The sequence below is a fragment of the Zonotrichia leucophrys genome, chromosome 8 (assembly GCF_028769735.1).
Source record: "Zonotrichia leucophrys gambelii isolate GWCS_2022_RI chromosome 8, RI_Zleu_2.0, whole genome shotgun sequence".
In the NCBI taxonomy this organism is placed as follows: Eukaryota; Metazoa; Chordata; class Aves; order Passeriformes; family Passerellidae; genus Zonotrichia; species Zonotrichia leucophrys.
The window spans coordinates 26,025,361-26,053,358 of NC_088178.1; the positions used below are offsets into that span (position 1 = coordinate 26,025,361).

At 49.2% G+C, this 27,998-nt stretch overlaps 3 protein-coding genes across 3 annotated transcripts; all 3 read right to left on the reverse strand.

Moving 5' to 3' along the window:
• Nucleotides 1-63: 63 nt before the first annotated feature.
• Nucleotides 64-7,928, reverse strand: TTC4 (tetratricopeptide repeat domain 4). The gene is made up of 10 exons (XM_064720183.1): nucleotides 7,593-7,928; nucleotides 7,401-7,518; nucleotides 7,164-7,325; nucleotides 6,229-6,306; nucleotides 5,389-5,513; nucleotides 5,043-5,129; nucleotides 3,973-4,190; nucleotides 2,788-2,869; nucleotides 1,636-1,718; nucleotides 64-737 (listed from the first exon to the last, which is right to left on the reverse strand). Exons 1-10 carry the CDS (start codon nucleotides 7,896-7,898, stop codon nucleotides 638-640), a joined length of 1,359 nt encoding a protein of 452 aa, XP_064576253.1. The 5' UTR covers nucleotides 7,899-7,928; the 3' UTR covers nucleotides 64-637.
• Nucleotides 7,929-8,375: 447 nt separating this feature from the next.
• Nucleotides 8,376-11,018, reverse strand: PARS2 (prolyl-tRNA synthetase 2, mitochondrial). The gene is made up of 2 exons (XM_064720182.1): nucleotides 10,983-11,018; nucleotides 8,376-10,435 (listed from the first exon to the last, which is right to left on the reverse strand). The coding sequence occupies exon 2, from the start codon at nucleotides 10,417-10,419 to the stop codon at nucleotides 9,007-9,009; it is 1,413 nt and encodes a 470-aa protein (XP_064576252.1). The 5' UTR covers nucleotides 10,420-10,435; nucleotides 10,983-11,018; the 3' UTR covers nucleotides 8,376-9,006.
• A 5,926-nt stretch (nucleotides 11,019-16,944) lies between these two features.
• On the reverse strand, nucleotides 16,945-26,401 carry DHCR24 (24-dehydrocholesterol reductase). The gene is made up of 9 exons (XM_064720181.1): nucleotides 26,085-26,401; nucleotides 24,872-25,027; nucleotides 24,315-24,420; nucleotides 23,950-24,068; nucleotides 23,592-23,855; nucleotides 22,762-22,905; nucleotides 21,635-21,832; nucleotides 20,698-20,876; nucleotides 16,945-19,133 (listed from the first exon to the last, which is right to left on the reverse strand). The coding sequence occupies exons 1-9, from the start codon at nucleotides 26,340-26,342 to the stop codon at nucleotides 18,980-18,982; spliced, it is 1,578 nt and encodes a 525-aa protein (XP_064576251.1). The 5' UTR covers nucleotides 26,343-26,401; the 3' UTR covers nucleotides 16,945-18,979.
• Between the last annotated feature and the right edge of the window lie 1,597 nt (nucleotides 26,402-27,998).

Consider the following 27,998-nt stretch of genomic DNA (forward strand, 5'->3'; position numbering starts at 1 on the left):
TCTCTGGCATTTCACAAGGTGAGACAAACTGTTGTCCCATTCATTAGGCTGTAGTCAGTCTACTTAAAATAGCATGTTTATTCCAGGTTCTGTAGGACATTCAGTGAGGTATCAAAAGGGTCAGTCAGACACTGCTCCAAACAAAGAGCTCTGCTGCAGCCTGGCCAGCAGCACAGCCAAGCAGGGACAAAGCAGCAGCAGCTGCAGGAACCTGGCTGCATCCACCCTGCTGCAACAGGCAGGTACCTCCCCAGGCCCCTGCTGCTGAACCCCAGCAGCCACAGCCACCCCCGAGCAGATCTGTGATGTTCTCAGGTAAGGATGAACATTCCCAGCTGCTCTTACTGCAACCACAGCCAGTGCTTGGCACCGCTTCAGGTTTATTTCAAAACCACATGCAGCCTATCATAGAGGAGACCTTCTGCAAGCCAGCTGGGTTCCCTTTTAAACAAATAATCCCCTCATGTTAGCCCTTCCTTCTCCTGTGCTGCTCCCCTGGAAGCTTCCCTGTGTGCCAAGATTATTTTCCGCCCCTGAAGAGTGCAAGGTATTTTTGTTGAAGCAGAAGTCTGCAGCCTGGAGCTGGGCTAACAAACAGCAGCCTCTTGCACAGGATTCCTTGTTTCTTTCTTGCTCATTACAGCCGATGCACTTTCTTGCCAGAGAAGTATTTCTTAGAGAAAGGAGAACGCTTGGCAAACACCAAAACCGTCGGGGTCCCGGCCTTTACAAAATACCTGCAAAGATCAAAAGGAGTCCTTGGCTTCCTTGTAGCTGGCCCAGTGTCCTGCAAAGTGAGTGACTCCTGCCAGCTCCATACAGACTGACCCTCCAAAGGCTGGAGATGAGATTCTGTGCTGATTAGCAGAGCCTCTCGGAGCCAGGGCTAAGCACATCTGAGGAGAAGTGTTTTATGAATCAACTCCTCTCCCAACAGCTTCTTTTAATTAAGGCAGCTGTTATTCTCCCTCTGGAAGGAGGGCTCTTTTGCAGCTGCCCTTACAGCCTGGAATCTGAGGGCCTTTGGGCACTGCTGAGTTTTATGGGGTGACAGAGATCCCGCTCCCACTGCGACAGACCGAGCCCCCCGCGCTGAGCAGCAGCTCCAGCCAGCTATGAGATGCTGCAGCTCAATGGCACAGGCTGCACAGGAACTTTGTGGCTTCACAAACAGCAAATTCTTCTCTCTCAATAGCAGCCCAACTCCTGAAAGGCAGTTTCAGAGCAGAGGAGTGCTGCGTGCTGCGCCGGGGGCTGCTCGCGCAGCAGTGTGAACAGCGAGAGCATTGTTAACCTTCAACATGCTCTTTACAGGCTGCTGCCTGTTTTCCTTCTTCTTTGTTTTTTTGGTTTTTTTTTTTTTAAGTAGTATTGTGTAGATGGGATCTGGAATAGCTCTTCTATGCTGCTCAGCTGTGCCCAGCTCCCTTTCCTATCTCCATCCATGCCTGGAAAGAGTTGTTCATTTTTTGGGGGAAAACACATGTAAGTTGCTAAAGCCAGGCACAAGATCCATACCTTTAAGAGGCAGGACTATTAAGTCAGAGAAGAGTTAGGATTATTTAAGAACAAACTGGACTTAAAGCTCATACTTTTTGCCTTTTTTCCCCCGGACATGGACAGGTACAGCCTCACCTTTCGTGCTGCAGCACTTGTAGCAATGTGTGCTCTGGGTTCACCTCATACATTTCTTCTCTTTCTTCATCTTCAAAATAGAGCTGGGAAAAAAAAATTGGGGGATTATTAAATGCGTAAGGTACATGAAGGAAAGCACTAAGCTGCTGAAATCCCAGTATCACCACACCATTATCAGCTGGGGGTTTATCAAACCTCTGTAGCTTGACTTGACTCTTGGATGCAAAATTCAGCAAGGCAGAAATTGCTTTGTGTGAATTCCAAGTTTTCCCTGTATAAACCAGCTCAGGCTCTCCTGGCAGTGGCAGCAGGGAGGCAAAATACACAGGCTGTTCCCATGCTTTACAGGCAATCAATCCAAATCTAAGGGCAGCATTTCAACAGGTGAAATGCAGCAATGCTATGAGATAAACTGAGTGGGTTCAGAGGTATTTGAACAAAACAGAGTTGATTTAAGAGATTAAAATCCAGCAATGTTGCCTTAGACTGTAAATACACACAGGATTTAACATGGAAAAGCACACAGGCACTGTCCTTCTGGACCTGCCTGCTCACTGTTCACAGGGCTGTGCTGCTGCTGCTGCTGCCTGGCACAGGTGACACTGGAATGGAAAATGAAAATAAACATTCCTATCCTTCTATGTACAACTTCAGAAAAATTCTCAAAACCTGCTGCACCAACTCACAACCCTCCTTTGCTAAAGTGTTAATAGAGATATATTGTCTAGATCTGATTATGTGCTCAAGTAACTCCATTTAGTTCTGAAAAGAAATTATTTTTAAAATAATACTTTCTTATTTGTATTGAGCAACTCCACAATGCAATTAAAAAACCAGGCCACCTATCAGCTTGATGATTTAAATCTTAATTATTGTTACAAAGATGGAATCTAAGCAATATCTATAAATACCTTCTGTCAAATGCAGTGTAAGTGGAAGACAACTTCCATTTTCATTAGTGAATTCTGTCAGCACATGTGGACAATGTTTGAGTTTACAAGTGAGGGTTTTAAGCTCTCTTGTTTCACATCTGTGCAAGGTAAACAGATGCCAACACTTTCATATCCTCAGAGCTGTGCACTTTCTCACTCCAGAAATAAAAAAAAGCACAACACAACAACCCTGAAATTGAAGGAAAGTCAAATTTCTCACCTCAAGATTGTTGGGAAGGTATTTTTTTTCTAAATCCCAAGGAGGTAACTCAGCAAACATCACCATTAAATGATCAATAAACCTAAAAGCCAAAATACACTTGGTCAGCTTAGACAAAGTGCTCAGCTCCAGTAACTTGTACAGTTGCATTTGAATGATGGCAAAAATACATTAGCAAATTAAACAACAGAATTGAAAGTAAGTTTAGATTACCAATAGTTCCTTCCCTTCGAACTCACTTTCCCAATAAATCCAAGGCCCTGAAACTCAGGTTATTGGCTTCAAATTTGAGCAGTGTGACAACAAATTATTTTTAATTCACATTTTCACACTGAAAAAGCTGTCAAATAAACACCCTGCATTTTGTCTAAAATGGATTTTCCTTTGACAGTCCATGTTCCACCAGATCAGTGATGAGTCTGTGTTTCCAAGGCTTCTTTATTTTGGTATTTGAGGAGTGTTAGGAGGCCAGTTTGTCCTAAAAATCCATTTCCACTTCCTTTAGTCACAAAAAAGCACAGTGAACACTACCAATAAAAGTACCACAACATCACCAACCTGCTTGCACTGTTATTTTAAGTCCTAAACTTATTAATAGATCTGAGGAATATGTCTTCCAACAAACAAAAAGTTACAAATTCCAAATCCGTTTAACACTACAAGGTAAGAAATTGAGGTTAACATTAAGGAGAGTGGAATTCTGAGCTTGTTACTCAGAGTCTGAAAGGTCTGCAGCACTTTAGATCTGCTGGAGGCCCTGAGGAGAACTTTGGGGTCCCTGCTGGTTATAAGAGGTACCCTTTGGAAGCTTTGCATAATTTTTGAGTTTAATTTTTTTTTTCCTGAGATCTATTTGGAGGGCTTTGAATGAATCTCTAAAATCCACATGGGTGGTCACAGGTATCCCTGGCCACTAATTAATTACTGGCCTGAGTAATTGCACTGCAAGCCCCTTCAGTCTGGCTAAATGTGTTTGTCTGCAGCATAAATCCAGGTAAATCACAGAATAATTCAGGTTGCAGAGGACGTCAGGAGGCCATGGAGTGCAGCCTCCTCCTGCAAAGCAGGGTCAGCTGTGTGATGAGACATCTGGGGCTGCTCCAGCATGGCAGTGTTGGATTGCTGCCTGCTCTCACCTGCTCAAACCCCTCCTCAGTGCCAGAATGCTGCTGGCAGAGCACTTACCTGGAGCTCTCATGGAAAGCCACAGTGAAATCTGTCTGCTCGTGCTCAGGGTACAGGAAGAGGACAGGCCAGCTCAGGCTGCCATCAGCATCCAGGTGCACCTTGGCCCCCGTGGCACTGCCAGGGTGGAACCCATCCAGGGAAATCTCAGCCAGGCCATCTGACACTTCCTCCTCTTCATCTGCAGGCTCAAGAACCTTGAGCTTGATATTTCTTTCCTGGAGGGGATGGAGGGGAAATACCAAAACACAACTAAAAATTCAACAGTTGTGGTGGGGAAAGTAAGAACAAAAAATTAGCAGTCAGTAAAAGGTCAAATGATGTTCTTGTTAATGAGTCAGCTCCAAAGCTTTCCCTCAGTATCACACTCAGGTGACTGGGCTTCCCAGTAGAACCCAGAACCTCACCAGATATCCATAAACAAATGAGGAGAGGTGGGAATCCAGAGGAACCCACATGTGGAGAGAAGAGCCTGAGAACACATGGGGAAAGGGATGCACCTAAAATGCTTCTCTCTGTGGCCTGCCAGGCATCACTACAGGGCGCAACTACACACACCAGCTCCTGAGAACATCTGCTCTTTCAGAGAACTGAAGAAAGCTAACTCTTTTCCTTGGAAAAGCAACACCAGAAGAGATCTGACTGTATGTAAGAGCCCAAAATATTTTAATGCAGTTTAAACATTCACTGAGGAAGGAGAGGATCCAGGACTGATTCCCTCCTGTACCTTATTGAACAGTTACCTTCTATTCTTCCACAGAATTAATGCCTGTGGGCAGCACAGAAAGCCAGGTTCACTGGGCTCATGTGATGCTGCAGCCAGAGCACTCACACAGCTCAGCCCATCTCCTAACACGGGGGCTGTATTTTGTATTAGTTGTCACCTGAAATACAGACAGCTGGGAGCTGGGGCTGGAGCCATGCAGGCCTGGAGAATCATGGTTTTAAATCAAATTTTTTTGCTCTAGCCCTCAAAAGCCAATGTATGAGATCCAACTTTTAGAGAAAAACAAGACAGCTCTTAAAAAAAACCCCAAACCACACAAAACCAGCCCCTCTCAGTGACTCACCTTTATTGCTGCAAGCAAAACTTCCTTCTGATGCTGCTCCCTTTTCTCCATCACCTTTGCTTTCCTGGCATCCCTGTCCTGAGTTCGCTGCAGGCAAGAGAAGGATGCACTGAGGTCACACAGAGCAGGTCAGAGCCCACCTCTGCTCTTCCCTGACATTTCCTCCTGCTGGAGAAACCAGTTTGGGTCCCCAGGAAGGTCCCCCCAGCTCCTTCCCCTGCACATCCCAGCACCCAGCCCATGAGAGAACCCCTCCATCCTGCCTGGGGATCCACACCACACAGAAACCCCTCCAGGGACCCCAAAGGGACAAGCACTGCACATGCCAGGCTGCCTTCATCCTCACCTTCAATTTGTCAGCTTTAGCTCTCATTTCCACGAGCTTTTTGTCTTTTGAGTCTATTTGCAAGCCCTCCTCACACCATGCTATTGCTTCCACGAAATTCTTCAGCTCCATGTGACAGAGAGCTCCTGGAAGGATTAATATTTTAAGTTTCCAGTGTATAACTACTATAAAAATAGTGATTATAAAGACAACATTAGGTCTGGCACTTCTGTACTAAACATCTCTGTCTTGTGTGGTCATGTTCAACCAGAAAGGTCCAGCAGGTCAGTTGAGAAGAAAATTTAAAGTATTTCATCAGTTCTTATATCACTAAGACACAGAAATCAGCAGAATTATGGTAAAAGTGTCTGTTACAAACAAAATTTTATCATTGCAATTAGCATTTCAGTGTTTGGCTTGTTAGGAAAAATAAAAGGGAGATTTCTATGGAGTGGGAAAAAAGAACAATATTGTGGAAAACAGGAAAAGTTATCCTGTACTCCACAGTGCCTCTGATAGATATAGGAGATGAAGAACAAAAGGATATTTTGATTGAAAATGCAAAGCAAAAGGCAGAGCTCTCTTTTGGGAAGAAACAACAACAACAAGTGAAGAGATCTCTTCCAGTAACTGCTTTCCCTTTCTGAAACAAACTCTGTCCAGAAACAAAGTATGATGCCCACTCACAGTAATTTCAGCTTTATAAACACAACTATTAAACACTCAAGGAAACAAGGCAACAAGCAACAACAGCCTGCTTCAGGGCTGGCAACAATAGCAGCACAATCAGTAAAAATAACATCAGCCAAGCATTTGGAAAGGAGTCCTGCTCCATGCAGCAGCACCAGCTTTAACTCTCACCTCTTATGATGGCTTTGAGATGGGTGGGTTTCAGCTTTTTGGCCTGGATGGCATCATTTAGAGCAGAACGGTAGTTCCCTGCAAAGCAAGTAAAAGTGCTCACTTGTATTTAAAATCTATTTAAAACCTCCACTTGTATTTAAAATCTAACCAGACACCGAGGTGACAAAAAGGTTTATGCAGAGACCCTGTAATTCACTGTTCCTACAATCACTGTGAGGTGAGAGGAGGGTAAAAAAGAGCAAATTAAGAAAGAAGTGAAAGGACAGGGATCAATCACACAGGTGAGAGGTAAATAATGTGGTGTGAGCAACACACAGCAGCACTAAAAGGGCCAGAACACCTTCCCTGTTGGTAGGATGGTGGTAGCTGTAGGAGAATCACAGAATTATTAAGGTTGGTAAACACCTCCAAGACCATCAAACAATGATTTTAAACTAAATTAGGGTAGACTTACATTAGATATAAGGAAGAAATTTTTGACAATGAGAGTGGTGAGGCACTGGCAGAAGTTGTCCAGAGAGGTGCTAGGAGCCTCATCCCTGGAAACATTCAAGGCCAGGCTGGGCAGGGCTCTGAACAAACTTTAGCTGAAGATGTCACAGCTCCTTGCAGAGGGGTTGGACCAGATGGCCTTTAAAGGTCATCCATCAATTCCAACCCAAACTAGTCTATTTCTGAACAGACTAAAAACCCCACGATTTTTGCCCCGTTCTGGAGCCAAAGCTCGAGCAGCAGGTAACAGCTGGAATGAGCAGAGCACAAACCCCGCACACATCCATGTGCTGAAGCGAGCCAGCTCTCCAGGCTTCAAGGCGCCTCCTTCTCACCCATAACCTATCACACAACCAAAACTAACAAACACCAAACCCCAGCCGGGGAGGAGCAGCATCTCCGGAGCCTAGAGCCGCGTTCCCGGCGGTGTGAAGCCTTACCCAGGTGGAAATGTGCGGCCGCGCGGTTGGTGAGCAGCACCGCGTCCAGCTCCGCGTCCCCGCAGCGCCGCCGCAGCCCCTCCGAGTAGGCGGCCAGCGCTCTCCCGTAGTCCTTCTCCTTGAAGTACTCGTTCCCCTCGTTCTTGTACATCCTGGCCAGCTCTGCGGGGATGCAGGGGGTCAGGCTGGGGCAGGGTTGGGGTTGGCAGCTCACCTGCGGGTTGGGGCAGGGCGCACCTGCGGGGCTCCGCTCCTCGTCGAACAGCAGCGACTGCAGGCAGGCGAGCTCGGGCTGCCGCGCCGCGTCGATCTCGGCCGGGCAGCGCTTCATGAACATGGGGATGGCCTCCAGCTCCTGCGGGCGGACGGACAGACGGACAGGCATGCAGCGCCCCGAGCGCGGCCCCCCGCCCGGCCCCTTGGCCTCACCTGCTCCCACGTGTCGGGGTGCAGCGCTCCCCGGTACCGCGGCGGCGCCGCGGGGGCTCCGGACACGCCGTCCTGCTCGGGCTCCGCCATGCTGCCGGTGCTCCTCCTCCCAGCGCCGCCCGGCCCCGCCTGCCCCGCCCCCGCCGCGTCAGGCCCGGCCCCGCTCCTTCCCATCAGCACCAGCACCGGCATCGCACCGGTACCGGTGTTAGACCCACTCCGGCATCCCACCGGTACCGGCACCGGCATCCCACCGGCACCGGCGTTAGACCCGCGCCGGCATCCCACCGGTACCGGCACAGGCATCGCACCGGTACCGGTGTTAGACTCACCCCGGCATCGCACCGGTACCGGCGTTAGACCCGCTCCGGCATCCCACCGGTACCGGCGTTAGACCCGCTCCGGTATCCCACCGGTACCGGTGTTAGACCCATCCGGCATCCCACCGGTACCGGCACCAGCATCCCACCTTCTCCCGCCTCAATCCCAGCCCCGCTCCTTCCGAGCGGCTCCGGCATCCCACCAGCACCGGTATCGGCACCGGCATCAGCCCTAGCCCCACTCCTTTCGACCCACCGTCCCCCCCTCGCCCAGCAGGGATATTGGGAAAAAGCTCTTCATCAGAAGGGTTGTGAGGCACTGGAACAGCTCAGGGAAGTGATGGCGTCACCATCCCTGGAGAAGTTTAAGGAGCAGTGGGTATGGCACCTGGGGACATGGGTTAGTGGTGACATTGGCAGATCAGGTTAATGGACTCAATGATCTTAAAGGCCTTTTCCAAGCTAAATGATTCTGTGATTTTATTACAGTGTTGCTCATGATCTCTAGATCTCAGACCAAGGAGCTGTGGCACAGGGTGAGGTGACCCCTCCAAGCAGCTCCCTGTCCCTCCTGTCAGTGCTGCTGGGATGGCACCAAGCAGTTCCTCACAGGAGCCCTGCCAGGGCAATCTTCCACCCTCATGGGCCCTGGGTGTTCCCAAAGAGATGCAAACAGAAGAAAGTTGCCTTCCTTTGTCTCTCTTAGAATCCTTCATGCTGAGAACGTGACAGTGAGGGGAGCCCTCCTGTGCCCTGTGCAGTTTTGGCTGTCCTGTTGTCCTGACAGAGGCCATGGCCAGTCTGTCCCTGCCAGGCAGTGAGGAGACGGCCCTGCCAGTGCTCCCACAGCCACATGAGGCTACAAGTGCTGGAAAAAGCAGCTTCCAGGAACCTGTACCCAGAGGAAGGAACATCCTCAGCCCTGTGGTGGAATGTGTGCTGATTCCAGCTCAACCTCAGCACCTGGCGCACCTGCAGGACACCGTGGCTGGCTCTGACACGAGCTGGATTTGCCTCTGCTCACCCAGAGCCATCACCAGGGCTGCTCAGATGAACTCACTGCAGCAGACATGACGGATTCAGAGAGGAGCCATTCAAGGCACTTGTACTTTACTCAGCAGCTCTATGACCCCTTCCTTGGTGAGGAACAAAACCTTGCTGGCATTCTGATCCCAAACCTCAAAGACCGGGGGGTCCTCGCAGACCCTCTTCCCAGCCACCACCACGTAGGGGTAGCCCAGCCTCTGGGCATCCTTCAGCCTCTTGCCGATGGTCAGCTGGCTCCGGTCGTCCAGCACTGCGTCACCAGCGAGCTGGGGCAGCGCCTGGGCCAGCTCATCGTACACCTGCTCCAGCAGCGCCGCTCCCTCCTCCTCCTCCCTGCTGCCCCTCTTGGGGGGGATGAAGCACAGCTGGTAGGGCGCGATGAGGCTGGGCCAGCGGATGCTGTCCTCGCTGGAGAGCACCTCGATGGAGGCCGCCAGGATGCGGGTGACGCCCAGGCCGTAGCAGCCCATTTCTGCCAGCTGCGGCCTGTTCTCGGCCGAGGAGAACACGGCGTTGGCGACCGAGGAGTACTTGGTGCCCAGGTAAAACGTGTGCCCCACCTCGATGCCTTTGGTCTCGCTGAGCTTCTCCCCGCACTCGGGACACGAGGTTTGCTCCGTGTTTAGCGTCTCCACGTTGGCCGCGAAGTGCCCCTGAGGGCACAGCAGCAGCCTGTCCTCGCCGATGTCCGCCGGCAGCTGGAACTCGTGGGACGTGCTGCCGCCGATGCTGCCCGTGGCCGCCCGCACCTTGACGAAGGGCAGCCCCAGGCGGGTGAAAAGGCTGCAGTAGGCGGCGCACACCTGCTCGTAGGTGCGCCGGGCGGCCTCCTCGGAGCTGTCAAAGGTGTACATGTCCTTCATGTAGAACTCCCGGCTGCGCAGCAGGCCGAAGCGCGGCTTGGGCTCGTCGCGGAATTTCCTGGTGACCTGGTAGAGGCGCAGCGGGAGCTGCTTGTAGGACAGGCCGCTCTGCGAGGCCACCAGCGCCGTCACCAACTCCTCGTGCGTGGGGCCCAGGCAGTAGCCGTGCTTGTGCCGATCCAGCAGCCGGAACAGCTCCGGCCCCATCTGGTCCCAGCGGCCGCTGGCGCGCCACAGCTCTGCCGAGCACAGGCTGGGCAGGTTCAGCTTCTGCCCGCCCACGGCCTGCATCTCCTGGTCCATCAGCTTGATCAGCTTCTCCATGGCACGCACGGTGGGCGGCAGGTAGCAGTAGCAGCCGGGGCTGGTGGGGTGGATGAGCCCTGCTTGCAGCATCAGGCGCTGGCTGCGGCAGCTGGGCTCCCCGGGCCGGCCCTCCGAGCCCGCCTGGCCGCCCGTGGGCAGCGCCAGCGGCTGGAAGAGCTGCGAGAGCAGCAGGCGCCGGGCCCTGCCCGCGGTGCCGCCATGCCGGGCCCTGGCCCCGCCGTGACGGGCGCCCAGCGCCGGGACTCGGCAGCTCCTCAGCAAGGCCTCCATGGCGGCACGGAGAGACCTGCGGAGGGACACGGGACAGAGCGGGTCAGGACTGCGGGCACCGGCACAGGGACACCAGAGCTCACACGGACACACACACACGTGTGCGCTCTGCGGGATGCACAGGTCACTACACGGACACGGGACAGAGCGGGGTCAGGGGCTGCGGGCAGCGGCACACCGGCACCAGAGCTCACACGGACCCACACACACCGGGGGCGCACAGGTGAGCGCTCTGCGGGATGCACAGGCAGCCCTACATGGACACAGGAATGCTGCACGGGCACACCGGGGCACGCAGGCAGGTGTGCACATACAGGTACCCTGTCACACCCGAGCGCTGCACGCTTGCCGGGACACACAGGTACACAGCACGGACATACCCACACACACACCTGGCTGCACACGCGGGAGTGAACACCTTCCGGGGTGTACAGGTATGGGCACGGACACGTGGGGATGCCGCGGGGGAACACCTGAGCGCTCACACACTTGCACACGCACACACCTGTACACACTCACACACACGTGCACACTTGCACACGCACGCCCGCGCGCGCACTTACACCCGCGGGGGGCGCGCGCCCGGCCCCGCCGGCGCGGCCAATGGGGAGCCCCTCCCTGTCACGTGGGCGGACACGCATGCACGCGGGGAGAGCCGGGCGGCGCGCGCCGCTCTCTATGGTTCCGGCGGGCGCGGCCGGCGCCCCCTGGCGGGCGGGAGGAGCGGCTGAAGCGTGAGGGGACGGTGGGCGGCACCGGGACAGGGCCCGTACAGGAATGGCACCACCACGGTTTGGGCGTCGCTTCCTAATTAGGACGCCTTTCCAAGGCTTGGAAAGCCGAGGAGGTGCTAGTTCTTGGGACAGGCTGCTGCTGTGGAACTCGCTGCCGTCCCGCCGGCTCTGAGGGACAGTGGCCATTTGTCCGTCCTGCCCTTGGAAGATGTGGCGATCATAACCTCAGAGAGCGCTTTGCCAGCCCCATCCTCCCTCGCTGGTCGTGGGGTGTGAAAAACGCCAATCACTTGTTTTTAAAAGTTTAACGGTAATAAAATGGTTATAAAAATAGCAATAAAATTAGAGTAATAATAATTTGGACAGCTTCGATTAGGACAATACGAGACAATAGAAACAAAGAGTTACGGAAGTCCGGGTACCTTTTCTGGGCAGCTCAAGCCCGAAAAAGGACCCACGTTAACAGAGGATTAACCCTTAAAGACAACAGCTTGTTGCATATTCATACATCTCATCCATGATGCATAAATTCCATTCAAATTCTGTCTGGTCAGTGTCAGCTTCTTCCTCTTAATCCTGACGGTGTCTTCAAGCCTGAGCGAGGTGGGAAGAAGTTTGTTTCTTTTGATAATGGAGCAATAAATTCTCTTTCTCTGAAAGATTCAGGTGTCCTGTGGCTGCTATCTGTCTGCGAGTCCCTTCTTTAAAAAAAAGTATCTTACATAGCATATTTTAACGTTGTTATAACCTAAACGATATTTAACACACTACTAAAAAAAATGAATACAGCATAACTTTCTGACACAACACATATAATATTCATTTTAATATTTGTGAAAAGCCAATCATAAAATACGCATTTTTCACAGCAAGGCAATGACCTGCTCAAAGCACTCGATGCCAAATGTTTTCTGTTTGTCCCTGAGGAGCTGCACTTTGGGAATGGCATCATCCTGGTCAAACTCCAAGCTTGGCCCAGGAGTTCTGTCCAGCAGGAACAGTTCTTGCACAGTGCCCGCCCTCGTGTAACAGTAAAAATAGTGAATAGAGCCAGGACAGGACAAAAAGGGTCCCTAAAAGTAAAGCAAAGTACTCCACTGGAGTAGGAGACAGCACTTCAAAGAAGAGTTAAATAATCCTTTTTAAATATAGGGAAATAAGAATGAATCCTCATTTAAAAAATGGGATTTGAAGAAATCTTCACAATTCTTTTCTAATGTGAAATCCCCATGTTTACAGAGGGCTGGAAATGCACAAAAGCAAGGAACTAAAGAGCACATCTTTATGCTCCAGGTTATCTAGAAGCATTAAAGTCATTAAAGAGCTGAGCCAGTTCTGCCAGGTGACTCAACACCCCGTGTGCCCAGAGGGACCTGAGGCAGTCCCTCAGCAGCTCCTGCTGGGATCTGGCCCAGGTTTCCTGGCAGCTCCCAGCCCAGCCTGCCCTGGTTCTGCCGGTCAATCACTTCTCGATCCGTGTTTGTCACCACAATTAGGCACTGCCAATACTGTCGCTGTCTGTGAGGCTGGAGACCAGGATGGATCCTGTGGGAAGGGATTTTGCTCACCCAGGTGCTGCTGTGTGTCCATGGGGACCTCAGAGCCACTCTGCAAACCCCTTTGTCCATCTCCCCAGGCACTGTGAGATTTTCACCAGGCAGTGCAGGACAGAGGGGTTGTCTCCATTTCTGTTGCTGGAGCCAGAGAAGTGAAACACATTTCCATCGGTGACTTATTACCTGCTGTGCTGATCAAAGGGACAAAACCATCTTGGATTGATTCTCCGGGGCAGTGTTTTAACCAGGAGGGTTTAAGGCTGCACAGGAGACGTGGTCTGTGGGGAAAGCTGATCTCTTATTAAATCAGCAGACAGGACTGAGTGTGGGGCTCAGCTCGGGGGTTATGTGCCTGAAAGCCTGTCTGGGCTCCTTATTTTTTCCAGCTGTGCTGAGGGAACCTAATAAAGGTACTGCTGTCCCTGCAGCCTTTCACCAAGCTGCTCCCCCGCTGCTTTGCTGGGGCTGATTTATGGCACTGGGGCCACAAGAGCGGCCTGGGAGGGGCGTGCCCTGCACAGGAGGGGCTCAGCTCCTGTCTGGGGCCTCCCTCCTTGCCCCGAGGGATTTCCGGGAGGGAAAACGCTGAGGATGGGGAGAGGATAAATGAGAGAGCAAGCAGGCAGCAGCAGCTGGCTTGAATCAGCGCCTGGCACAGCACCAAAGAGATCAAGGGGTCGGTGTGAGAGGAGCCACTGGGCTGGTGGAAAATGGTTCTGCCCTTTCCAGCAGCATGCCCAGGTAGCACCAGGGCAGGGCTAGGGAAGAGAATTCAGGGCAGGTGAGAGGCCAAGTCATTCCGTGGTCAAACCTCTCTCCATCCTGCAGAGGATTTGCAGTTTGGGCTCAGGGTGGGCACAGGGGGGTGGCACATCCCATCTGCCCGTGGACAGACACACAGACACAGCTTGTAGGGTCTGTGACCCCACAGTGCTGGCCCACACCCTTGGCTCGCCGATTTGATCCCCTCCAGTGATGTTACTGTAACTGCAGGACAATGATTTTATGCCCAGTGGATTTGATTTGCCCCTTGGGGAATATAAAATTTCAGCACAGCCCCTGCAGCCTGGCAGCTCCCCAAGGTGCAGGGTAGCTCTGGAGTAACCCTCTGGTGCTTTCCACAGCTTCCCCTGAGCAGACAACACTTTCTTTTCTCCCTGCTGTTTTCCAGCCCTGCCTGCCCAGGGGAGGAGACATTCCCTGGGGAATGGGGATGCTGGGTGCCACGGTGATGGTTGCCATGGCAAGGGCTGCCACCATCCCCTTGGGGACCAGAGCTGTCAGCGTGTGGCTGCAGGCAGTCCTGGGGACACGGGCAGCCAGGGCAGAGCTGGATGTGTGGGGGCAGCTGGATTTAGTGGGGTGGCTCTTCTCACCTCCCAGACTGTCTGTGCCTGCTAGGAAGCAGCTCCTTGCACAGGATGGTCCAGGACATCCAGCTCCAGCTGGGAGCAGCCTGGGGTGGAAGCACAGGATGTCCTGAGCACCCAGCAGTGTTGTGGTGTTGTGGGTCCCAGGATGAGGTGAGAGATGAGAATTGACTCCAAGTTCTCAGAAGGCTGATATATTATTCTATTCTATTCTATTCTATTCTAAAACTATACAAAAGAAAAAGAGACATCAGAAGGCTAGACAAGACTGAATAATAAAAACCCATGACAGACTCAGAGAGTCCAAGACAGCTGGCTGTGATTGGCCATTAATTAAAAACAATTCACATGCTGGCTAAACAATTCTCCAAATCACATTCCGGAAGAGCAAAACATGGAGGAGCTGAAGCTTCTCATCTTGCCAGGAGAATGAATCCTGGTGAAGGGATTTTTCACAAAATATCCTTGTGACACAGCAGGGAGCACACGCTGCCCACAGGCAGGTGAGGCTGGCAGGAGATCAGCAGTGCCCACACTGCCTCTGCCTGCATCCTCAGGCCTTTGCCCTTTTCAAGGGATGCTTGGACAACCCTTCCCATTAGTTTTGCTCTGTTTCACCTGCAAGCAAGCGGATGCACTTCATGGATGAGGGCAGCTGGGTTTGAGTCCTTTTAGGTGCCAGGAGCTCCTTCTATCCTCAAAAAAAGTCATACTCTGCTGCTTAAAAGCCAGCTTTTCCTCTAGCAGCATCAGCAGCACATTGCAGAGCCAGAGCAGGTAGGAGCCCTTCCCTCAGTACCCATTCCTGGAGCTGTATTCATCTTTTGGAGAGCTTCCCCATGGAGAACCAGAACAAAGCCTAAAGGGCTCAAAGCAGACAGGGAAGGCTTTAGTCTGAAATAGTCCACCTTGGCTAGGGATGATCAGCAGGAATCCACATGGCTTCTCTCCTTTATCCAGCTGAGTGAGGAACAGGCAGCTTGAAAGAGGTCAAGACATCTTGGTAATTGGTGGGGAACGTTCAGATTACACTTGAGTGGGGAGGTTGTGACACTGCTGCCCTTTTCTGCAGCTGGCAGGAGGGGACTGCTGAGTGAGCTCAAGCCTGCAGGGATAATCAGCTCTTTATGGCCTGCTATGGAGGAGACTGGGGGGCTCTCCCTGGGTGCTGTGTTTCCTCCCTGCCCTGCTGTGTGGCTCCCTTTGGTTAAGATGTGCCCCTGTTGTTGGATCACTTGCTGAGGTGAGTGGCTCTGCTGCTGGCACACTCAGCCTGCTCCTTTCTCAAACTGGGGGAACCTCAGGAGCAGCCAGGAGCCTGCAATGCACAGGATGGGAGCTGGGGAGGCCCAGGAGCAAAGGACAAGAGAGACCAACTGCTGGAATTTCCCTAGGATAGACAGGGATGACAGGAAGCATGACAAGAGTGGTTTCCCTGTCCTCTCTCTGCCTGGCTGAACAGAGACTTAAAGGAAGGGGCAATGACACTGCAATTGAGCAGTAATTAACTATTTTCAGCTGAGACTTTAGAGAAATTACATACATGAGAAGAGGGTGCCAGATCCTGCACATGCTCCCAAGGAAGGTGTGATGGCACACACAGCTCACTCAGGGTTAAACACATCCTCCCAAACTCTGCTACCACCCAGAGGAGTTGCACATACCTGTTCTGGGTGGTGCTACCACACCTGAGTAGCTCCAGGTCCACCACAACTCCACAGAGAAGTGGGTCTGAAAAAGGGTTACCATAAGAATGAAAACCTGGAGGTGTTACCAAGCAGGGAATGAAGATGTGGAGGCAGCAGAGAAATTGAGGTGAGGAGAAAATGTCAGTAGCAACAAAAGCTGGCCATAAAAATGTAATGGGAACATGTTGTTCTCTTAGAGTTAAGTTTATCAGGTGTTGTACAAGTGTTTAGACCAGACAGGAATAATTAAATCTAGGTGTAATTACACGTTAGTATGGCTGATTAAGTATGCTAATTAATCTGCAATTATCATTTGGTGGGGGGAGATAATGGAACACAGGTAAAACTGCAGCGATTTAAGGAAATCCTGGCTATTGTTCCCAAGGAGGAGGGCTCCGAAGGGAAATGCCTGGGAGGGCTCAGAAGGGAAATGCCTGAGCAGTGATGTGGGTGAGGGAGGGCACAAAGGAGGGTTGTGCAATGCAGCCTGAGCCCAGGCCAGCACGGAAGGGCTTCAGCACCTGAACTGCAGCTTCAGCAGGGCTGGGGCACTTGGCAGGGAAAAGAGCAGCGTGCACCCTGGGAGAAGGTGTACAGCTGAGAGCAGGGAGGGGCAGCAGCACCTCCCATGAGCCTACAGAGCTGCATGACGACGTTTATCAAGGAGACAGAGGAGGTGGGTGTGAAACTCCTCAGGCTGAAGAGTGCACTGAGTCTCGACTCTCACATTTGGCTGCTCATTCAAGGCAGGGATTAGATTTATTAGCATGAAATGAGAAGAATGAAGTAATTATCCATTGTCAATGGGTAGCACCTAAATGCAAAATGGGAGTTTGTCCTCCTCAGACAAAATGTCACGGAGAAAGAAGGAAGTGGTGTGTGTAAAAATCGGGACAATTGGCATCATGAAGCTGTGGGGAGCTAGTGGGGCATAAGTGAAGGGTTAAAGGCTCAGCTATGAGGTATTTCTTTTATTGCAGGTGTGTCTTGGGGAAAAGATAAATGAAGGTTCACGGACTTCAAAGACATTCCTACAAACACCACCTCCCTCACAATGCCCTGTGTGTCTCACCCAGGCTTTCTCAGTAATCACTGGCCATGTGGAACAACACAAGAAGCAGAGAGAAATGATAAACAGCTGCTGAAAAGCAAGCAAGCACTCATTAAAAGACACTCCTTGGAACAGTACGCCGGCCAGAGCTTTATTTTCAACAGCCCATACAACCAAAAACCAAGAGCAACAGCAATGGTGTGTGTGCATGTGTGTGACTGATACAGTGCAGTACCCCATCACAGCATACAAAGTTTGCCAATAAATTAAGGTGTGAAAAAACAAACACAGTGCATACCTAAAGATCATCAGTACATAAGTGAAACACAGCCTAAGTGGAAGCATTTGCATATCCTCTAGCTGTTTTAACATTGCCCTTTCAAAGCTAACCAAACCATTCTTGCTCTGTGCAGGCTATACAAGCACTGGGCTAATCGTAGCTTCACCCCAGGGACGATTCCCTCGTGGGGGCAGGAAGGCAGGTCACACCCTGAGAATCAACACTTGCCTTCCTGTGTACCCCTGGTGCAGCCAGGAGGTACAGGCACTCCTGGATCACTGACACAGCTCCAGGGCCCGGGCAGCACTGAGGACACTCTGCACTGGCTGTGTCTCCCCATGGAATGCTGCCCCTGTGCAGGATTTGAGGGGGTACCTTACTTATATCACTGAGTTACAGCCCAAGCTTATTCCTGCTACTGCTTTATCATTGGTTTCATCTGGACCTTAAACATCCATCTATCAATAAATAAAATCATTGGTTTAGCACGCATAATAAAATTACACCTCCCACTGGTAACTGTTTGAGAAGTTCTCCATGTTACCCCCTACACAAACCTCAAGAAAATTACTTTATTTTCCATCAGGCTCAGTAAGGTTTCAAGTAACAATTTTCAGTACTGCTTGGACAAGACACAGGCTTGGTTTGGAACCCTGATTCTGGCTACAGGGTGAAAACATCTCCACACTTCTACACTCAAGCGTATCAAGTCCACGACTGTGCCATTTTCACCTGCGAGCAGCAGAAGAGGGAACTAACAGTACTTGCTGTTATTCCCTCTCCAGGTGACTGAAACAGTCCTTTTACAAAGCCTATCAACCTAACCCAGCTAAAATGAAAAGCAAAAATGTCACTCAAGTCAGAACCAAAGCCTGTGTGTATCCAGGTTCACATCAACAGTTCTTATCCACAGCCACTTGCTCTAACAAACCTCCTAAAAATGCAGCCTTGACTTCCTTCTCCCAACAGGCCAGGACAGAACAATCTGAGATGAGCCAGATCTTCCTCCAACTGAGTACTTATAAGGCACTAAAATTAAGCCACAACCAAACAACCCCAAAAAAACACAAACCCAAAAGAAACCCAAACAAACTGACCCACAAAGAAATTAAAATTTGGCTATATGAAATAGCAGCAATTCTTCTTCAGTGGTCTACAAAGCCAGAACATTGATACTTTGGGGCAAAAAAAAAACCAATGCACTGTTGGCCAACTACAAAACACCTAAAAAACCTACATCCATTCACACTTCATAATCAAAATCAGTACAAATCTGATAGGCACAAGTAAAAAGCATCTTCTTCACACCTCAGTGCTCAGTTTTCCAGCAGAAGCCAGGCCTGGGGAGCTCAGCTGCCCTGCAGGACAAGGTGAGCAGCCCAGCACCACCATCATGCAGCTGCAGGAGGATGGAGTGGGGATGAGCCACTGCAGAGCTGCTCCAGGACACTGACTGGAGGCAAATGTTCTTAAAAACATGATTAATTAGACAATGTGTTCAGCTTTGGCACCTACATCTGAGCCCCCCCCTCCTGTTTTTCAGAAGTCATGTTAAATATAGCTGGTGTAACTCCAGTGTCTTCATCCATTCCCATTATTTTTCTTCTGCCTGGAAATAGGTGAACTCACCTATGTCACTACATTAGATACAAAGGCTAGCACTTCAGATTTCTTAAAAACAATCACTCTGAGTTTGGAAAACTGGTTTTAAAACATACCAAGAAATACTAAACATAAATGTGTAAAGCAGGAATTCATACCTTTAAACATCAATAAGAATGAGCTTATTTGGAGAGCAATAAAGCTTTTTTTTTAAAGGATATACTGACTAGCTATAGGTAAATTCCTCTTTCCCTGATTGCTTGGTGAGCTCAGCCAGGCTCAGTGCCTTGCAGCTTTGCAGATTTTGTCATACACTTCTGGAAAGGCATCCTTGCAATTCATCTCCTCCCTCAGCTTGTGGTACAACGAGCCATCAAACATATCCCAGAACTCCTCACGGGTCATGTAACAATCTGCATACAGCATCTGGAAACTGGAGAGAAGGGAAAGACAAGAGACAGAGATTCAGTGTTAAAAAAAAAAATTCAGTGCAAGTTATGAATAGCAAATACTTAACAAAACAAAAACATCAACAATGCTTTTTAAAAACAAACAAATACAATAGCTCTCATGGATTATGTTGGGACACTCAGCCAATTATGTTGTATGGATTTAGTATTTTTTTCTGCCTATTTTTTTAGGATTCATGTAGGTACAGTCACAGAATCTCATATTTGCCTGCATTATAATATCCATTCAAGGCAGATGTAACAATACATCCTTTGACTTTTTCATTTCTCTGGACATTAAGAACAGAACTAAGAAGGCAAAATGAGACCAGGCCAAGAAGATAAATCCATAGTGCAAACAAAGCATGGTGTAACAAAGGTCCATTTACAAATTAAATCCTTCTTCAGCTGTGGACTCTTCCTCACTCCCACAGTGTGCTCTCTAAGCTGCAGCTACCACCAGAGTACAGCAGCAAAACACAACCTAACATAGAAGCTCTATTGTTTTGTGTGATTATGAAACTGGAAGATTAAGCATTTATCCATTGTTCATTTCCCAGTGACAGGTAGAAAACAGACCAAACTTTGTCAGTAAAGAGCTTTAAATAAAAATCTTAATTTCAAGTTAATGAAAAAAAAGCTTAAAATTAACTTTGGGTTGCTTTGTTCTCTGGCAAATCACTTCCTGCAGCTTGAAGTCATTTGCAGTCCCCAAATCATCTCGAAGCAGCCTTGCCATTATTGCTCAGCCACATGGGACATGATCACTGTTAGACTGAGAAGTAGGTCAAAACAGAAATGGGGATAAATTAGACTGATGGTGTAAAAATACCATGTAGTTGCTTTTTGTTCCTGAAAAACCAGCCTGTGGCTGCTCCTCCACTGACACCGCTCCAGCAAATTCGGCTGGCTCGAGTCCGTGACAGATGGTGGGCACATGCCTCACGCCCACTGTGGTCCTGTGCAAGCAGAAGCCAGGCAGGGAAAAGGAAGCTCTGGAGCACAAGTTTTGAGGGAGGGAAGAGCCACCAGCACACAGGGACTGAGTGACTGCAGGGACAGCCAAGGCTGCCCCCTGGGCAAGGACAGCCCGGTGCAAGGACGGGGCCGAGCGGCTCCGTGATGCTGCAAGGACTGCACGGAGAACAGTCCCAAGGGCAGCCAGGGAAGCTGTCCAAACTTTTGGGATTCCTGAATGATTCATTCCTTGGAATGAATATTCCAAGGATGTATTTTGTAGCAGCAGACTCTGCTCCCAGAGCAGCCTGGAGCTGAAAGGTGATCTGAACTCACCCAGCTCCCAACTACACCACAGTGACTTCAGCCACTGTGTCCTTTTGTTTGTTTGGTTTTGCAATCAAATAATAAAGTGAAATCATATTTTAAACACACCTAAATTAGAAATTTAAATTAGTTTTCAATTACTGTGGTTGTTAAATTAATGCAGTATTAAATATTAAAGTTCTGTGGGATAAATATCTGTGATTAAACCACATGGGTGTGAATTATATGTGACATTATCAGTGTTCTGAGGGGTGGGGTCCTTACCCGTGCACACTTCTTACAAACTTTTCCATCTGCCTCATTGAAGCCCTGGCTTCAAACTGTTTGCTTTTGGGCTCTCCATAAGCTCCTATATCCACGTAGAGTTCAGCTTCATTTCCTTTGGGATGGACCATACCAGGATTGTTGGGCAATATGAAAGGACACAACCAAAGAGGGTACACCTGCAGGGACAGCAAAACACTTTATCACTTATTTTTTAACACAATCATCCTTTAAGATCTTTAATAAATGTGGCAAAATAAAGTGTTAAGAGAACTTTCTCCCAGTCTTGGACTGGAACTTTTGCTTTCAGCTCTTCCTTCTCAGCTGTCCTGGTGTTGTATTTAGCTGTACTCTCTAATGACCATAACACAAACAGATTGAAAATGTCCTCCTAGAATTAAATCTCCTCTCCTTAAATATTTGAAATTAAAAGGGAAAAAAAATCCAAAACCACCCACAAATAAACCACCCCTGATCTCAAACCAACAACTGAATAAACATTCTGAGCAAAACGAGAAGGAAGGGTTTTCTTTTCCAGGTCAGTCCAAAACTGAAATTATCAAAATTGAAATTCTACACTAACTAAAATAAATTCAGAAATAAAAGCAAGAAAGAGAAATGAAGCTCCACAGTTGGTGCTTGGTGCTTGAGACCACCAATCATTTTAGGTGAAGTTCAAATTTTAGTAAGTGATAAAATCTTTCAGAAGTGTCAGCTTCTACCAAAGCTTGAATCTTTTATTTAATGTTTCTCTTTTTCAGAAAGCTGTGTTTATTTCTGCTGCAGCCTTGCATCATGGACTCACAAAGCACAGCACTCCCCAGGACACAATAATGACCTTTTGCACAAGCAGGATATTATGTCTTAACATCAGCAGTCCCAGTCCTTATCACAAACAACCCAAGATTTGCTGAGTTCTAAGGAGATGAGTTCTTACATTAAGGTCAACGTGGAAGGTCTGGATTGATTTTTCAAGGCTCTTTATTGGCACCAGCATGTCCTGCACAACGTGGTGCTGCTCATACAGCTTCCTAATGGCTTCTCCTTGGGTGAGCTTCAGCAGAGAGATTTTTGGGGGGACCATCCAGCCAAACAGGTAACGGAACACGGGGTTATTGCCAAAAGGAATGATATCCTTCAAAGAGGAAAGAAAAAAACTCTGACTGAAGGATGTGTAACTGGACCAAAAGAACACTTCAGAGCCCTCAGGGCAATATTAAGCCAGATTTTCAATAAATTTAATTGGTGATACTTTGCTGAAGTACTAGAACACAAATTAGCAAATTAGAGGGGCCTGGGCTGCACTTGGCTACAGAGCCTTGCCCCAAGCCTCCTCTGGTTCCCACTGATTTGCAGTAGTATGAATCACAACATACCCAGCCCCAAATAATTTTAAAAAATAAAAAGAGCAACAGGCTATTATCTTGCAACAGCCAAGGGAGGAGTGTAAATGGAGCTAACTTTACAGAAGTTTTGCAAGAATAGCCAAATTTCTCAATAGCATTTTAAAGCTGTAAAATCTTAATTACCACCCGCGCAGACAACTGCTGTTTACCTTCTGCAGGAGCTGAAAGGATCTGGTACCTCACTCCAGAGATTCAAAATGTAGTAACAGGAATATTTCAGAATGCCAAATCAAGTTTTGTGTAACTACACACGACAATAAACACATTTATGAAATTCTAAGTAATGACCTGATTACGTAATTCCTTTAGGTGGGGCAGTTTTTCAGCCAGAATTTCACATTCATGTTTTTCCCACCATCTGAGTTTGGAAATCACTCAGTGGTGATTTAATGCTGAAATACATACTTAAGACCTAAATTCAGAAAAGCACTAAACCAAAAATTAGGAGCTTCTGATACAACACCTTATGTGTCAAAAAGCGCCTTTGGATTTGCTGCACTCAAATGCAGGACTTGTAATTTTGCCATAAACTTTGCCATTTTTTTCTGTCATTAAAGACAGAAGTTGGTGCCAAGGGGAAGAAGGTACATTGTACCTACACTGTGAAGGGGCAGGGTACTTTCCTGCAGATATATTTGAATTTTGGAACTGGTCTTACTTGGAGCTCCCAGAAGATACTGCGAGTGTGTCTGTGGTAATAATGTCTGGAAGGAATGTACTCCACTCCAGTCCTGTCAGCTTTCAAATACTTCTCCACATGCTTAAAGAACCATGGCTTGTAGTAGTTGCCAATTCTGTTTATCTACAAGAAAACAAGAATTCATCAGGTAAGAGTTACACCTTGCCAGACAGAGTACATCCCCAAATTCCTTTCCTGGGAGGAATCTCTGTTATATCCTCTGGATAAGATTGTCACAAGGCATTTTGGGAGCCTTCACCCCACTTGCAAGGCTCCTTCTTAGCTTCCTTGCAATTAAGGTTTAAGTAAGGCTTCCACTGACAAGCTGTTTAAGAGCCCACAAATGTGACAGAACTGAATTCCTAAAATGCCAATCTCTAACCCCATCATTAATCCAAAATCTCACATGGCAGAGAGGAAACATCCAGGTGGAGGGCTGCATGAACACTTAGCATGACCCTGCTGTGCAAGTCCCTGATGTGTTTTTATTGATATTAACAGCATTAAAAGCTTGCTAGGAAGAGTTACTGTGAATAAGTGCAGTTCAAAGCAGCATTGTTCAGTCTATGAGAAAAGATCCTTCTCTTCCTCCTCCTCAGAACAATGAAATCAGTGGGTCAGTTCTCACCAATAAAAGAGATTTAGAGAACACATTCTGTCATTGTAGGAATTAAAACATTCTGATGGACTGATCCAAATTTTAATTCTATGTTAAGAGAGTGTTCCAATTCTATAATGGTTTTATCCTAGTACAGCTTCAGTTAGATTTTGGGAGAATTTTTTATTGTGAGTAACTTCCCTTTAGTTACCTTGCTTTGCTCAGCTTCATCAGTCAGGACTCCTGTCATGATGACTGCTTCATCCAAGGAATACATAAGTCCTTCCACAAAATTATTCTCCTTTTTCTTAGACTCTTCAGTGAACTTCTCACAAATCTTCTGCAGTCCTCTCACTGGCTCATAATGTATTTTGACATATTTCTTGGCAGGAACCATTTTTATTTCTGCTGCAACCAGGAAACCCAGAGTACCACAAGACCAAGGCACTGCATAAAATAGGTCTGAGTTTTCAGTCTGCAAAAAGTATGTATGTCATACTAAATCATATATCCACACCAATAACTGTCAATGACATTGTAAATGATAGCAAAGTAACATTTTGTCTTACTGGTGAACATCTCACAAGGCTTCCATCAGCAAGAACAAGTTCATAGGCCACACAGGTGTGCTGAAAAAGTCCATAGATATGGGATGAAGACTCAATGCCAGTTCCCATGATCAGGCCACCTTATCAAGAGAGCACACAACAAATCAAATTAAACACACTCCAAAATGTGGGTGATTTATGAGAGCAACCGCCACTTTACAAGTTCTTTTAAGATAATTAAAAAAAAAAAAGTGCTTATAACATAAATACCACAAAGAACATAAGGCTCAACAGACTATTTCTAGAACCTTTAAAACAACACAATTAAAAAACCCTAATGGAAGTGCAGCAAAGTGAGTGAGTCTCTTGTCATCAGCAATCCTTACCTACTGTGAGGTCATCAAGCTCTGGCACCACAGGAATGGTCCAGCCCATGGGATTCAGGTATGCAGTCAGCTGGCCCATGGACACCAAAGGCTCCACACGAACAACCTAAAAAGGAAAAAAAAAACAAAACAAAATCCACCCCCAAGTTCTCAACAAATACAAATTAAAGAGTTCAGCATTAATGATGCCAAAATATGGCTAACTGGATACACCTCCATCTGTTATCAGAACTCAGAGACTCACTTTCCTAAGAGAGCTGCTAAAAATAGTGGGAACTGTTTAGTGATTCCTCCTCTGCCTCAACATCTTGTTGCTCAGTGCCCAAACCCATAAATCAATCTGGTCTTTTAGACTTCAGCACATAAAAGCCAAGCAATTCCATATGCTGGGTTTTTCAGATGGAACGATCCAAGCCCACATTGCAAACCCTTGAAATGTGACAACAGCTCTGCCACAAAATTTTGCTCTTTGTGGAATCTAATCCCTTCAGCTCTGTGTATCGTGAAGAAAAGTATAAAATCCATTAGAGTGCATGCTTTGTGGTGGGATTTGTTACCTGTCTTTCACTGTCTACTTCCAGGACATCCATTAAATTGATCATGATGTTCTTGTGGGTCTTCTTGTACTTGCCCACTCGGAGTGACACTGTCAGCCAGCCGGGCCGGCCCGTGCACATGTACCTCCTGCTGCCTTCCTTCTTCCATTCCCGCACCTGCAAGGGCAACAACTCTCACACCAGGGATGCTTTGGAAGCCTCTCTGCAGCCCTCTGAACTCCTAAATGAAGTATGACCAGAGTGGGATAGTTATGTAGAGGATACACTTATCCTGTAGCTCTGGGGTTTTCTTTTGGGGGAAGGATTCAAAAGGATAACAACACATTAACAGAGTTTAAAAAACCCTCCTCTAAGGGAGGTATTATTGCTGTTATAATCTCAGTTCTAACCCAAAACACACAAAAAGTGGTCTGAGCCTCCAAATGACCAGGTCTAGTGGAATCAACCTTAAGCAACCTGGTCTAGTGGAAGATGTCCCTGAATGAGATGATTTTTATGGTCCCTTTCCAACCCAAAGCCTCCTAGGATTCTACAAAAAGTTGGGAAGGAAAACGTGTAAGCCATATGAATTCTGCAAAGCCACAGTGGTTAACACTCAGAGAACAAACAACTGCATTTTCCTCAGAGCTGAGTTGCTACTACAGCTGGTAAAAAAAACCCAGCCAACAACCCCAACCCCTCTGAGAATAATTCCCTGCACATGAACATCCATCTGCATCCGTGATGTGACAGACAAGGCAGGAAACAGAAGCGGACGTGACAGAATTACCACAAACAGCAGAGAGCACAGAATCACTACGCACATCTGCATTTCTGGGCGGAGGAAAAGTTTAATCTGGCCACGAAGCAGCTGCAGGAGCTGGCGGTGTGAGCAGCAGGGTGTGAGGGGAAGAAGAACACGCTCCTGAGCCTGCGGTGCAGACACTGATGTGCTCCCATGTCGCACACACGTGTGTCCCTGAGCCCAGCCCGGTTCACGGAACACCAGCAGCCGCAGGGAGCGAGTTCCACAGGAGTTCCAGCGGGACAACAGCCCTGCAGGAGGCTGAAAGCCCCGCTGGCGTTTATTCCCTTGCATTCCCCCACTCCGCTGGACTTTGCCCCGGGTGCGGAATGGCGGGGTGAGGGGGAGGACAGACAGCGGGACAAGGACACGCTGTTCCCTCACAAAGCCGCGGTACCCCCGGGGTGCCGAGGTCCGGCCAAGCCTCACCTGCTCCTGGATGTGCCGGACGCGCTGGGCGTGCTGCCGCGGGGCGCTGTGGAGGCGCCACACGGCCCATGCGCGCAGCTGGTAGTAGATGTCGAAGAGGATGGAGAGCGGCAGGAGGAAGAAGCAGACGAAGACCCAGCGGTGGTGCACCAGCACGGCCTCCAGCCCGCGGTGCCGCACCCAGAGCAGCAGGAGCAGCAGCCCCGCGCCCACCGACCACAACGCCGACATGACACCCACCGCCCGCTCGCGCTCCATCACGGCCGCGCGCCCTTATGGGACCCCGCCATGCCGCGCCCGCCGCTCGCGCGCTCGCCCTCCGCGCCACGCCCCTCCGCCCCCATTGGCCGAGGAGTGAGGCGAGGGGAGGGAGACGGCCAATCGGAGAGCTCCGAGGAGATCGGACCAGGCGCTGAGGGCGCCGATTGGCTCCGGGCTGCCGGCCCCGCGCTCCCCCTCATCGCCGCGGCCAGCGGCCCCCCCCCGCGGCGGGGGTGGCACCGCCTGGGGACTGAGGGGGACTGAGGGGGAGGCGGCTCAGACCCCGGGCAGGGCTGGGGATGGGGACCGGGCAGGGTCAGACCCGGGCAGGGTTGGGAATGGGGACCAGGACAGGGCTGGGGATGGGGACTGGACAGGGTCAGACCCCAGAAAGGGCTCGGGGAGCCGGATCAGACCCCCAGAAAGGGCTGTGTGGGACACAGGGCAGAGGACAAGGGCTGAGGCAGAGGGGACTCCCCGGTCAGGGTGGGGACAGGCCCGTGGTGGTGCTGTGGTGACCGTGTCCCCTGAGCAAGGGATGCACCCTGGCGCCTTTGGGTTGGGGTCTGGAGCAAAACACCTCCGCATCCCCCACCTGTGCATCCCTCACCTGTGCCCCCCTCTGGTGGAGTAGGCACCTGAGTACCTGGCAGTGCACGTGTTTCCGACAGAAAGTCCAAAGTGCCAGCAGTTCCATTTCAAGACTAAAGAAAGGGGCACCTTCCTCCAAAACACAGCTTGCTCTCTAAAACCCTGGCAGAAAACTCCTATCCATGGTGGAACCATGTCACACAAGATAAATAGAGTCTGTGAGAAAGATGAGGCTTTGTTTTTTGAAGTTAAAATCCCTCCAGGGATGTGTTGCTTGAGAGGACGGTGACAGAGGTCCAATGACACCCCCAGGAGGTTCTGGCACAGTCAGCGCTGTCAGACCCTGGAATGGCAAAGGCTGAGTTCAGAGAGGAACATGGAATCCAGGTGTTCCGTGTGGGCACAGCCACGATGATGTGACACAAGTGTCAGCAGGAGAAATGCTGACCTTGTCCTTTAGATGATTGATAGCTGGGAGAGGGAAACTTCAGGCAGGGAGGGATTGAGGTTCAGAGCTCAGCTCTGGCAGGCCAGCCACACCTTTCAGCCCTCTTCAGACACATGGAAGGCTTTGTTGTGAAGCCCACTTCAGGATTTCATGGAACCATTCACAGAATGGTTTGGGTTGGATCTACCTTAAAGATCACCTAGTCCCAACCCTTTGGCCATGGGCAGAGCCACCTTCCCTTAGAACAGTTTGCTCAGGCCCCCATGCAACATGCCTGGAACAATTCCAGGGAAGGAAATTTTAGCACACTGCTTTTTTGGGGTTTGTCCCACGGCTTTTATTGAAGGACTAGACTGAGACTTCACAGCTCTCATATTTGGAAAGGGTCTCCTAATTTCCAGACTAAATTTATTTATAGCCAAATTATATTTGTTGCACTTGTGCCTAGTCTGCTCACCAGCTCTTTTTACATCTGAGCTGATTGATGTTATCTGCTTTTATTTATCAGTTCATCTGCTGACGGAAATTATTCATGCAAAAGAAGGTTCCCATGCTTCTAAGAGGTTATTTTAACCTCTCTGAAGGACCTAAATAATTATTCCTGATCTGAATGT